The 12,938-nt window shown below is 40.8% G+C and overlaps 1 protein-coding gene across 1 annotated transcript in view; it reads right to left on the bottom strand.

Moving 5' to 3' along the window:
* Positions 1–2,699: 2,699 nt before the first annotated feature.
* Positions 2,700–12,938, bottom strand: part of DNER (delta/notch like EGF repeat containing) — a 240,439-nt gene continuing 230,200 nt past the window's right edge. The window contains exons 10-13 of the mRNA XM_044290795.1: positions 7,343–7,456; positions 7,052–7,183; positions 4,961–5,207; positions 2,700–3,618 (exon numbers count right to left, since the gene is read on the bottom strand). Of these exons, the coding sequence (XP_044146730.1) occupies positions 3,507–3,618; positions 4,961–5,207; positions 7,052–7,183; positions 7,343–7,456 (605 nt within the window). The 3' untranslated portion in view covers positions 2,700–3,506. The remainder of the gene's footprint in view (positions 3,619–4,960; positions 5,208–7,051; positions 7,184–7,342; positions 7,457–12,938) is intronic.

Below are 12,938 nucleotides of genomic sequence, written 5' to 3'. Positions count from 1 at the left end.
GGAGCCTGCCACATGCTGTTTGGTGAACTCAAATATGTTTTCTTATGTTTTTATTTAAGTAATCACTACTGTTTCATAAAGCCCCAATCTGTTGAGAGTATACCTCATAGTGGTCCTACAGAAAGATACTTCCATCTCTACTGTAGGTCTTTGGTGCTCTTTGAGTGGTTTTCTTGATGTCTTTGTTGAATCTCTCATTAGTGCCATCCTTGACTGGTCTGTGAGCTTTGGTGGGCGGCCTTCTCTCGTCAGGTTTGGTTTAGGCCCCTTTCACACGAGCGAGTATTCCGCGTGGGTGCAATGCGTGATGGGAACGCATTGCGCCTGCACCGAATCCGGACCCATTCATTTCAATGGGTCTGTGTACATGAGCGTTGTTTTTCACACATCACTTGTGCGTTCTGTGAAAATCACAGCATGTTCTATATTCTGCGTTTTTCACGCAACGCTGGCCCCATAGAAGTGAATGGGGCTGAGTGAAAATCGCTTCAGTGCGGATGCAATGCGTTTTTCACGGATGGTTGCTAAGAGGTGTTGTTTGTAAACCTTTAGTTTTTTATCACGCGTGTGAAAAACGCATCAATGCGCATTTCACCCGTGCGATAAAAACGGAACCACTGAACACAATAGCAGGCAAAACTGAATGAACTTGCTTGCGAAATCACACATTTCTAACTGAACGCATCCGGACCTAATCCATATCGTTTGCCTGCAAGGGGCCTTATGGTTGTGCCATATTTTTTGCATTTTGTTATAATGGATTTAATTGTGCTCCCTGGGATGTTCAAAGTTTGGAATATTTTTTACAACCCAACCCCGATGTATACTTCACCTGTTTGAAGAGCTCCTTGGTCTTTATGTCGCTTGGTTAGTAGTGTTATAGAACAGGTGTGTTTATTCTCACATCATGTGACACTTTGAACACTGGGGGGCCTTGTACAACTAAGGGTACTTTCACACTTGCGTTGCTGGATTCAGGGGACGGAACTGCCTGCTGGATCCAGCAATCTGTATGCATACGGAAACTATTTGTAGACGGATCCGGATCCGTCTCACAAATGCATTGCAATACCGGATTCGTCTCTCCGGATTTTAACCGGAGAAACGGATCTGGTATTTTTTTTTTTACATTTTTTATGATCTGCGCATCCGTCAATGAGGCAATTTTAATGCCGAATCAGGCACTAATACATTCCAATGTGTTCGGGATTTTTGGCCGGAGAAAAAAATGCAGCTTGCTGCGGTTTTTTTCTCCGTCCAAATACCGCAAAAGGACTGAACTGAAGACATCCTGATGCCTCCTGAACGGATTGCTTTCCATTTAGAATGCATTAGGATAAAACTAGAACGGAACTCAATACCGTAAAACTTTGACGCAAGTGTGAAAGTACCCTAATTATGTGACTTCTGAAGTTAATTGATAGAAATAGGTCTTATTTCGGCATTTCATCGCATATGCACTCACGACTTTTCTTTCTTATTCTTTTTTTTTTTTTTAAACAAGGCCTTTTTTATTCCACTATAACAATGTGGATTATTTAGTCAGGTCCATTACATTAAATCTAATTTAAAATGAATTTTAATTCCAAGTTGTAATACAACAAAATAGTTTATACTTTTGCAAGACACTGTGGGGGTCATTTACTATTTTGAAATATGCCTACATTTTAGGTGCAGATGGCAGCGCAACGGTTAGGGTACTTTCACACTTGCGTTTTTCTTTTCCGGCATAGAGTTCCGTCACAGGGGCTCTATACCGGAAAAGAACTGATCAGGCATATCCCCATGCATTCTGAATGGAGAGTAATCCGTTCAGTTTGCATCAGGATGTCTTCAGTTCAGTCGTTTTGACTGATCAGGCAAAAGAGAAAACCGCAGCATGCTACGGTTTTATCTGATCAGTCTGAAAAATGCCTGATCAGTCAGAAAAAATGACATCCGTTTGCATACAGTTTGGGCAGCGGAACTGCCTGCCGGAATCAAGCAACGCAAGTGTGAAAGTACCCTTAGTTGTGCCGTTATCTGCGACTTTGTCTCGCTCTTGTCAGGTCTAAAACTGAGGGCGGGGATGGGCGGGCCCATCTCATTCATCATTTTCTATGCCTGCTTTAGGTGTAGAAAATGGTCTAATTGTAAGACAGTAAGGAAGCTGGCTTACATTTGGATATCTAATATCGATCTATCTATCTAATATCAATCTATCTAATATCGATCGATCTATCTAATATCTATCTAATATCGATCTATCTAATATCGATCTATCTATCTAATATCGATCTATCTAATATCGATCTATCTATCTATCTAATATCGATCTATCTATTTAATATCGATCTATTTAATATCGATCTATCTAATATCGATCTATCTAATATCGATCTATCTGATATCGATCTATTTAATATCGATCTATCTAATATCGATCTATTTAATATCGATCTATCTAATATCGATCTATTTAATAACGATCTATCTAATATCGATCTATCTAATATTGATCTATCTAATATCGATCTATCTAATATTGATCTATCTAATATTGATCTATCTATCCATCCTTATATCGCATCCATATACAAATATGGGTAAAAGTCATTATTCTGGTCGTCACATTACAACAAGAATGACAACGAAGTCATTTCATAACATTTATTCTGAATATTTGAAGTTTCCAAGAACAAAGCTGAAAAAGTCTATAATAAAGTAAATGCTGGTCACATATGAATTACAGCACAATGCAATCCACGAGCTAAGAAGCAGATTCTCCTGAAATAAATTTAGCAATGTCTAGAATAAGAAGCCGTACTCACAATATAGAAAAACCTGGCTGTGTCTGAGAAAAATAAGAGCTCCATCTACTGTAGTTCTAATCTGCTTCTTACCATCTGTACAAGAGCTGGTTTTACCAACACAACAGTTGAATGGACATTGACTCAAGAGCAGTTCTAAAAAAACAAGGCAGGATTATTGCTAGCGAACCATGCAGAAAAAACACATAATAATAATAAAATAAAATAAAAACATAAAAAACCGAGAACAGGTCTAGTCAGTTCTGATTAGAAAGTTTGACAACTGGGTTTTAATTACTCTGATTCACAACACAAACATTGTAGACTCTCTATACGCCTATCAACGGATAAATTATGTATCATACACGTCTCCTAACTCTACGGGTAATGCCTGCATACTGTTCAGACTGTAACATTGCTAACACAAGTCGGTTTTGCGAATAATTTTTTTTTTATTTTTTTAACTTCCAATCTATGCTTAATCCGTTCGTTGCTAGTGAAGGCAGAAAGCCCCTCTTGCAGAAAACGGGTTAGTTCACAGCTGTGCTGACCTACACCCCAAAGAATGCATGGAATGAATGAATCCCGCAACAGAGAATCACGTCTCAGATTCATTTTCCTTTTTCTTAAAAATAATTAGTCAGTTTAGTAATTCATCCTTTTAAAAGATGATTGGTCCCCTCTCCTGTAATCTACATAGCAAGAGCAGGGTGCAGACTACAAATCCTTGGTTTTAATCAGCGTCACAAGAGGTTTGTCATCGGGGCTGTAATCTTCATATGTAACTGGAGTTGCTTCGTACATGGCAGGGCGTGACTTTTTCCCAAACCTGAAAGCCAAAAGTAACATTAAAAGTTTGCAAGTGAACATTTTGTGATATCTATAAATTATTGCCTGCATTCGCCAAAGCGGCTATCAGAGCAGTCAGACAAAAGTGCCATATGACGCTCTTGGGCCAAAGTACTATGTGTTAAACAGCCCCTCACCCCACATGCCATTTATAACACTGGTGTCTTCTTATTAGCACTCTCAGACACCAGGGCCCGGGTGTGACTTCTCCTATAGCCTCTGGAGTTGGATATAATACATTATATTGAAAGATTTTTTTTCTTTTTCTTATTTTAGCGATGTCTCAATTGGCAAGCTCCCATTGACTTGAACTAGCTGTATCAATTGGTATGCAGTTAGCTCCCCTAGTGGTAGCTATAAGCAACTAGTTTTATATAATTACTAAGTCAGTAAAACAGATCTCCCTGATTTTATACAGTCACTGCTGTTTCACATAACGTTGCATACATCAATAGTGCAGGTAAATATAACAAACTTTGTAATATATCTAGAATAGAAAAATGTTCTCCAGTTATTTGCCCCACCTTTTCCTAAACTAACATTTTCTTTGAATTCTGTGATTGAAAGAGCAAGATAGGCCGCCTGCTTACTGAAGGATCACATTATATCATCCCATAGAAGTCTATGGAAAAGGGAGGGACAGCGAGCTACAGAGAGACAGGCAGGATTTAGCATGTAACAGTAAGTGTCACATTATATCTCACCCCAAGTGCTTTATTCATATCTATACAGTTTGGTGATTCTCTATAATGTCCTATATGGAGCTTCTGAATGATTCTAACCGAGTGAGACACAGGAGCAGACATCATTACAACTAGTCTCCATCAGCCAGCTTATAGACAACTGAGAAATGGAGCCTTGAGAGGGAAATCGCTAGAAAATGTCAGATGCAAGTCATACAGTTGATCGACACAGAATTATGGAGTTGTGTACACTTACTCACTGCCACATTTGGCAATCAGTTGTGCTTGACCTTCTCTCCAAATGCATCACATTTGCAAGCCTTTCAAAGGGACCTTGACCCCGTTATCTCCCCTCTCCAGTTGCATACCCCTGCCTTTTTCCTGTGCCAGTGTTGCTAGTGTTTGTGCTACTCGGTGCATTACCTGAATGTGTCTTGTTTATCTGTTTACAATTCTTGTGACCTCCATCATTGTGACCTCTAACCTGCACCATTAACCACTGACCTCCAACTTGCCCAATTGTACTTAACTCTTTAGTTGTGGTAATTATGTCTATTGTCCCAGCAGAAGTAATTACTTTTCAGAAGTCCTACTATGCATAAAGATACTAACTAGTTCCCCCCCCCCCCCCTTACTCACCGCGCATGCCGAATTGATGCAATGGCACTACTGAATTCACTGTCAATGCTCCTGCAGTTGTAGAACTCCTCGTAGGCAGGTCGAGCTGATCCTTGGTACTCGATGCGGCTGATTCTACAGATGCCCACAATAAGTATGATCAACATTAGAACGAAGGCCACACACAGGGCCCCTATGATGATGTACAGGGAGTGGCGAGGCATGTTTGTCAGACTCTCAGCCATATGGCCAGCTTTCCACTGTAGGTCTGGTAATAATAGAACACAGATACATCTTCAGTATATTATATGATTTGGCTTTTTTTTTTTAAGTACATCTACTTTGAAAAATAGAAACTGGACTATTCTGAATCCTGATTCTTTACATCGGAATAGGATTGCTTCTGCAGCACATGTTTTTTTTTTGTTTTTTTTACAAACCCCATTCGTGTGTATGGAACTGAAATTTTGACAACAAATTTTAGGGTGTGACCCCTAATTTTTCCTCCGTTAAAAACTGCATCAAATCTTACCTTTTGTTCACATCACATCAAGGCCGTTGTTTTGGTCCACATCCGAGCCGCAGTTTTGACGGCTCGGATGTGGACCCATTTACTTAAATGGGGCCGCAAAAGATGCGGATAGCACTGCGTGTGCTGTCCGCATCCGTTGCTCTGTTCCGTGGTCCACAAAAAAAATATAGCATGTCCTATTCTTGTCCGCACTTTGCGGACAAGAATAGGCAGTTATATTAAAGGCTGTCCGTGCCGTTCCCAAAAATTGCGGAACGCACACTGACGCCATCCGTGTTTTGCGGATCTGCGGTTTGTGGACCGCAAAACACACAACGGTCGTGTGCATGAGGCCTAAAGGCAATCTGTCACCACTTTTATATTATTCTGAGGGCAGAGGAAGCTGGTGACAGATACCCTGAGCAAGACACTGGATACTTGCTTGAATTGACCAAGTCGTTTTGCTAAAATCTGCATTGGACAGTTCCAACACGTGCCGAGCGCAGGAGCCTGCTCATATTCGTGAGTTCCCAGCAATCTTTACTGCCTGCCACTGGTTGAGAGCTCTCTTCCTATAGCAGTCAGCGGTGGGGACAGCCGGGAGCTCATGAATATGAGGACTCTACTGTGTGCTGTGTATTGAACGTCTCCAGCACTTGGCTAGCACTGAAGCTGTTCAATACAAAATTTCAGCAAAATGTCAGGGTCAATACAAGTAAGTGCTCATGGTATCTGTTAGATTGGCTGACATACAACTGGTGAAAGATTCCTTATGTTTCCTATTCTCTGTGTTGCAAGTATAGGCATATACTTAGGCTACTTTTACATTAGCGTTAGCAGGGTCGAACAGGCTGTTCCGGCAGAGAAACAGCCTGCCAGATCCGTATTAACGCTAGTCCATGTGTGCTGCTCGAAGTCTTCTCTGGCCCTATTCACTATAATGGGGACGGGACGGAGGTCTGGCTGTGGCACTGCAAACATGCGGAGAGGTGGCCGGACAAAAACTGCAGCACGCTAATGTAAAAGTAGCCTTAGAAATACAGCCATACAGCCTTTGTAAAAAAAAATAAAAAACATATACCACTCAATATATGGTGTGCACTAAATACTATTTCCAGCTTTAGGCACTTTTTTTTTAATTATAAAGCCCAGCCTGATGTACCTGTTGAAAAAAGCATCTCATCTTGGCCCTGATCTTGTAAAGTTCTGAATGGACGGGATCACGTGAGCTGTTGCGGCCAATAGTTGACCTCATGATGTGTCCCCAAGCACCACCTCACTGCAGGGTGTGCCACTTGTGGATACGTCACAGCTGAGGCCAGTCATTGGCTGCAGCAGCGCAATTCACTCCATCTGTCCAGAGGTTTACAGGCTGTAGAAGAGAGTCAGGGAGCTGGAATGGAACGGTGGGGAGCAGGTGAGCATGAGTTTTTTAACGGGCACCGCGTGCTGGGCTTCAAATATATGAACCTTCCCAAGGTTGGAAAAACACTTTAATCAGTTTAATCATGGTCTATGTGTCCATTGTTTGTAGTATGTATCAAACTTTACTAATTGAAAACTCAGTCTGTAAAATGATACGCTCAATAATTCATACTCACGGATCTCACAGCTGGCTCCAACCCAGCCATGAGGACAGTGACAGATGTAGCCATTGGGTTGGTCTACACAGGTACCAGCGTGGTGGCATGGGTTACTGGCACACTCATTTATATCCACCTCACACTCCGCCCCTGAAAGTATGGAACACATACACTGTATATAACATTTAGGACACATGTAGAGCATGGTTTACATCTGTATGTGCAAAAATGCATCAATAATTTATAATCAATAAACTAATACAGTATATAAATTCCTATACCTACAAGTCCATTTCTGTGTTAACGTACCCATAAATCCAGATGCACAAACACAGGTAGTATTCAACCCTTCACTGTCACAAGTTCCTCCATTCTGGCAGCTGACATTCACACACTGGTCTTTATACAGCTCACAGTGACGACCTGCAAGAAAAATGATGTATCACATGTATGTATACAACTACCAAGAATTATTAACTGATTGAGATTCTGTAGCAGTATTGTATATGGTAAATGTAGTGTAGTGATTTTTGTGGGGTTTCTGGGTTTATTCTTGCAGTTTCCCTGTTAAAATGTTCTGCAGAAAGTGGGAAAAGGCTACAGATACTCACATTTGTAGCTTGTATAGATGTGGTCATAGGAAGATCTGCTGTACAATACAGTGCACTGCCTCTCTATGCTACACAGACTTGTTTAGACTCCTACTTAGGCAGGAGGAAGCACATTGGCTCAGGAAGAAAGTATAGAAAGCATGTCTGTAATGTCTTAGGAGGACTATTACATATTGGGAGACATGGATAGATGCAAGCTATAACTGCGCAGTTAACGGAAAGGATCACAAAAAAAACAGGGGGAGGGATTTGCCTTTATGTAAAGTCCTGTCTAAAGCCCACACTCCGGGAAGATATTAGTGAGGGACATGGCCATGTGGAGTCACTGTGGGTAGAAATACATGGAGGCAAAAACAATAATAAAATACTGATAGAAGTTTGTTATAAGCCACCTAATATGCCAGAGTCCACAGAAAGTCTACTACTTAACGAGATAGACGAGGCGGCAAATCATAATGAGGTGGTTATTATGGGGGACTTCAACTACCCAGATATAGATTGGGAAACTGAAACCTGTTATAAAGGAAACAGGTTCTTGGCAATAAGCAAAGACAATTACTTTTCCCAACTGGTTCAGGACCCGACTAGAGGGACGGCCATAGACCTGACAGAACAACAGATGTGCAGATTGGGGGACACCTGGGAAATAGTGACCATAATATAATACATTTCCAATTGTCATTCAAAAGAGTATCCTTTCAGGGAGGCAATAAAATGCTGAATTTCCAAAAAGCTAAATTTGACCAGCTTAGAGAGGCTATTAGTCTAACTGGGGAAAATGTCCTCAAAAATAAAAATGTAGCCACAAAATGGGATATTTTTGAAAGCATCCTAAACTTTCATTGTGAGAGATACATACCTTATGGGAATAAATTTGTCAGGAACAAAAAAATAAGTGGATAAATAGAACCTCACAGCTTAAAGAGGACCTTTTACTTGTATAAACTATGTGAACTGAGTATGCTGCCATATAGAGCGGCGCCCGGGGATCTCACTGCACTTACAGCCTGGGAGAAAAAAAACTCCCAGGCTGTGAGCTGTGCGCTGCGATTGGCCAGCGCTGCAGCCTAGGAGAAGGAGACGCCCACAGGACAAGGTAAGACCCGCCTACTATAACTTAAGGAGCAAAGGTACCGGAGCCTATAATGGGAGAACGGAGCGGCGCCCAGGGATAATAGTAAGTGCAGTGAGATCCCCGGGCGCCGCTCTATATGGCAGCATACTCAGTTCACATAGTTTATACAAGTGAAAGGTCCTCTTTAAGTCATCTGGTTTCTAATTATGTCTTTGGCTAATTTGTTCGATGGGTAAGATCGCAGGAAAACAACTTTTATTCACTATGGTATACACCCCAGTATTGTAAGAGAATTAAGTAATGCAATAGACAGATCCTTATTTCTGATATTTAAAGACTCTATAATGACAGGGTCTGTTCCACAGGATTGGCGCATAGCAAATGTGGTGCTACTATTCAAAAAGAGGTAAAAAACAGTCCCCGGAAACTAAAAGCCGGTAAGTTTAACATCTGTCATGAGTAAACTGTTTTCTAAGAGATGCTAATTTGGAGTAGCTCAATGAATATAACGCCATATCAGCATGGCTTCATGAGGGTTCGGTCCTGTCAAACTAATTGAATCAGTTTCTATGAGAAGGTAAGTTCTAGGTTTGACCGGAGTGAATTAATGGATGCCATATACACTGACAAGCAAAAGGTTACCAATGTTTTGAACTTTTGACTTTCAGGCTCAATATCTCACCATCCACTACAGCTTCGAACATGAGACTGCTATAATTTTATAGACAATCATCTTGGCTATCTCATACATAAATTGGACTTGCAACTATTTAGCATTAAATTAGTTATGCAGATACTTGTCAAATACCTGCATTGTTACTGTTTTGCTACTGGTGGTTGAACAATGTTTTTCTTCTTGTATACTACAAATTAAAACCTGTTCTCACATTTCCTAATAGCTCAGTGTGTTAAGGTCACTGGTTCGAATCCAGGAGAAGCCATAAAGATGAAGATGAAAGAGAAACAACTGCATCCAGCTCATCGATAGCGGTATCTCAGCCAAGAAAATTGCTAAACTGCATCATGTGAGTGCCATGACAGTTGGAAGAATACAAAATGAAGTCCGTCCATCCATTCCCAAGCCAAGAGGTGGACGTCCAGGCAAAATATCCAGGCTGATCTTAGGTCTATCAGTTCTGGCACAACAAACATGGCAGTGGAGGTGGCTCATATGCTTCATCATAGTGATATCACAGACATCCATGCAAGCATCGTGCAACACATGTTACACAAGTCTGGAATGGTGGCCCGAAAAAAGGTGAAGAAGCCTCAACTTCAATATCGTTATAAGAAGCATCGGCTCAAGTTTGCAAAAAAGTACAAAAACAGTGGACATTAGAAGACTGGAAACTGGTGATTTCGAATGATGAGAGGAAAGTCAATAGACTGGGCTCTGATGGGTGCAAATGGGTCTGGAAGAAACAAGGGAAAAAGGGGCTAACGGATCGAGAAATTGAAGGAACTGTCAAGTTCGGTGGAGGAAGCCTCATGATAGTTGCAAGTTCAATTTATGTATGAGATAACCAAGATGATTGTCTATAACATGATGGTAGTCTCACATTCGAAGCTGTAGTGGATGGTGAGATATGGCACCTGAAATCTAGAGTTCAAAACATTGTTACCCTTTTGCAAGTCACTGTATCTTCTCTAAAGATTTGATACTGTGTCACATAAAAGGTTAGTACATAAAACGAGAATGCCTGGACTGAGAGAAAATGTGTGTATGAAGATAGGTAAGTGGCTCAGTGATAAAAAGCAGTGGGTGGGTATTAATGGTACAAACTCAGATTGGGTCACCGTCACTTAATGGACTGTAGAAACTAGTGTCAGGCAGCTGCTGCCAAGGCCAATAAGATAATGGGTTGCATCAGAAGGGGCATAGATGCCCGTGATAAGAACATAGTCCTACCACTTTACAAATCACTAGTCAGACCACACATGGAGTACTGTGTACAGTTCTGGGCTCCAGTGAACAAGGCAGACATAGTAGAGCTGGAGAGGGTTCAGAGGAGGGCAACTAAAGTAATAACTGAAATGGGTGGACTACCAGACCCAGAAAGATTATCAAAATGATGGTTATATAGTTTAGAAAAAAGACAACTGAGGGGAGATCTAATTACTATGTATAAATATATCAGGGGTCAGTACAGAGATCTCTCCCATCGTCTATTTATCCCCAGGACTGTGACGAGGGGACATCCTCTGCGTCTGGAGAAAAGAAGGTTTGTACACAAACATAGAAGAGGATTCTTTATGGTAAGAGCAGTGAGACTATGGAACTCTCTGCCTGAGGAGGTGAAGAAAAATGCAATAGGAGCCGCACTGCAAAAAAAAGTACAAGTGGAGTGCCAGCGGCTGTGAAGGCGGTCCCCCTTTAAAACATACAGTAAAAAGAAACTCCACGGCACTTCCAAGGCGTAAAATAAAGATGATTTTTATTCACCAGACAGCAACGTTTCAATCCACCTCTTTGGGATCTTTCTCAAGCAGTGACAAACATACTAGTATTGAGTGCTTATTTATACAGCTTCACATAGTTAATTAATCAAGTTCCAAATCATCTCAATTAGTAAAGTATATATGTGATATTGTGAAAATACATAAAAAAGGAAGTAAATATACACTCTAAATCAATCTTGTACATTACATCTAGTGTCAATATGTTCAATGTACATTTTACACCCAAAATTTTTTAACATTTGTGATAAATCAAAGCATAATCATCATGATTAGTGATTACATCCATATGGTCATGGTTTAATTATAATACAAGTGCAGGTGTCCCTGTTAAAAACAATCCTAATGCAAGGAAGGTCCTAAAGCGAACGTGGAGACCGATCCGCATGGAGTTCAGCGTGCCCATATTACATCTGCGCATGTCATAGGACCTTGAAGAATTGTTGCGTCATGTGATCAGCATTCGGATCACATGATCTCTATTGCCGTATTGTCTTATCTCCGCCCCTTGGTAATCCAGCGTCATGTGCTCCAGAGTGGAGCGCAGAACGTCAGCGTACGTGAAGGAGATCTCCTGAAAAGCAAACTGCGTTTCAACGTTCAAGTGAAGCGCAAGCGTCTCCATGGAGACAGGCGCTCGCATCTAGGGGCCGATCAGTCCCAGTGTACACTGCCAAACACAGATCGCAGCGCACAGCAGAAGTAGCACAGAGGGGTGTACCTAGGATATGGCATTGGATCTGGGAGAGGTGGAAAGTAACATTGTATATATTTCAAGTATCAAAAGGCACACCTAAATCTGCCACTTGGGGGACATTGCCTGAGGAGGTGGTGATGGTGAGTACAATAAAAGAGTTCAAGAGGGGCCTGGATGTATTTCTGGGGTGTAATAATATTACAGGTTATAGCTTCTAGAGAGGGGTCGTTGATCAAGGGAGTATTCTAGCTGCCTTATTGGAGTTGGGAAGGAATGTTTTCCCCTAAAATGAGTAAAATTGCCTTCTACCTCATGTTTTTTTTTGCCTTCCTCTGGATCAACTTTGCAGAATGTTAGGCTGAACAAGATGGATGGATGTCTTTCTTCAGCCTTACAAGCTTTACAAGCTATGTAAACGACTTAGTAGATGCAGTGTATACAATGTTTTAAACAACAGTATATAATGTTGTAGAAATTTATGGGTATATAACAAGAAAACAAGAGAACAGATTGTGAGGGAGCTAGACATCTTGAGGTGATGGCCCATGTACAGTATATGTTACACCCAAAGTTCATTCCATACACTAAAGAATCCCCCAAGAACATTTTTATGCAACCTTTTTATTCCAAAGTACCAAAATTAAGGAGGCAATTACTACAATTCTGCTGATGTGACTGACCAGTTGTATGGGTAGAACTGTATATTTATCTGTACCTTTATACATAGTCTGTAGCATTTTCAGAACATAAAGTAAATAAGTCAAAGCAGTGGTGGTTAAGGAACTGTGGAATAGGTTGATGGTTTTTTAGACATACAACATGAACATGTAAAATGTGATCACAAATCTGCCAAGTAGCTCAATGCTGGTGTTGGATTTTCTTAGTCCTCTGGGGTCATACTTACTAATACATACAATGTAGCATGAGCCATATTCCTTAAAGGAGTTGTCCACCTAATAAATATAAATTTACTTTTTCAATTGGAATAATACAAAAATTCTGCTGTGTGTAGGTATTAGTTACATATTTATTTTGTCACCCTCTAATTTATTTGGTTTACCTCTC

Source organism: Bufo gargarizans, chromosome 4, assembly GCF_014858855.1.
Source record: "Bufo gargarizans isolate SCDJY-AF-19 chromosome 4, ASM1485885v1, whole genome shotgun sequence".
NCBI lineage: Eukaryota > Metazoa > Chordata > Amphibia > Anura > Bufonidae > Bufo > Bufo gargarizans.
This window is presented reverse-complemented; position numbering and strand designations above follow the sequence as displayed.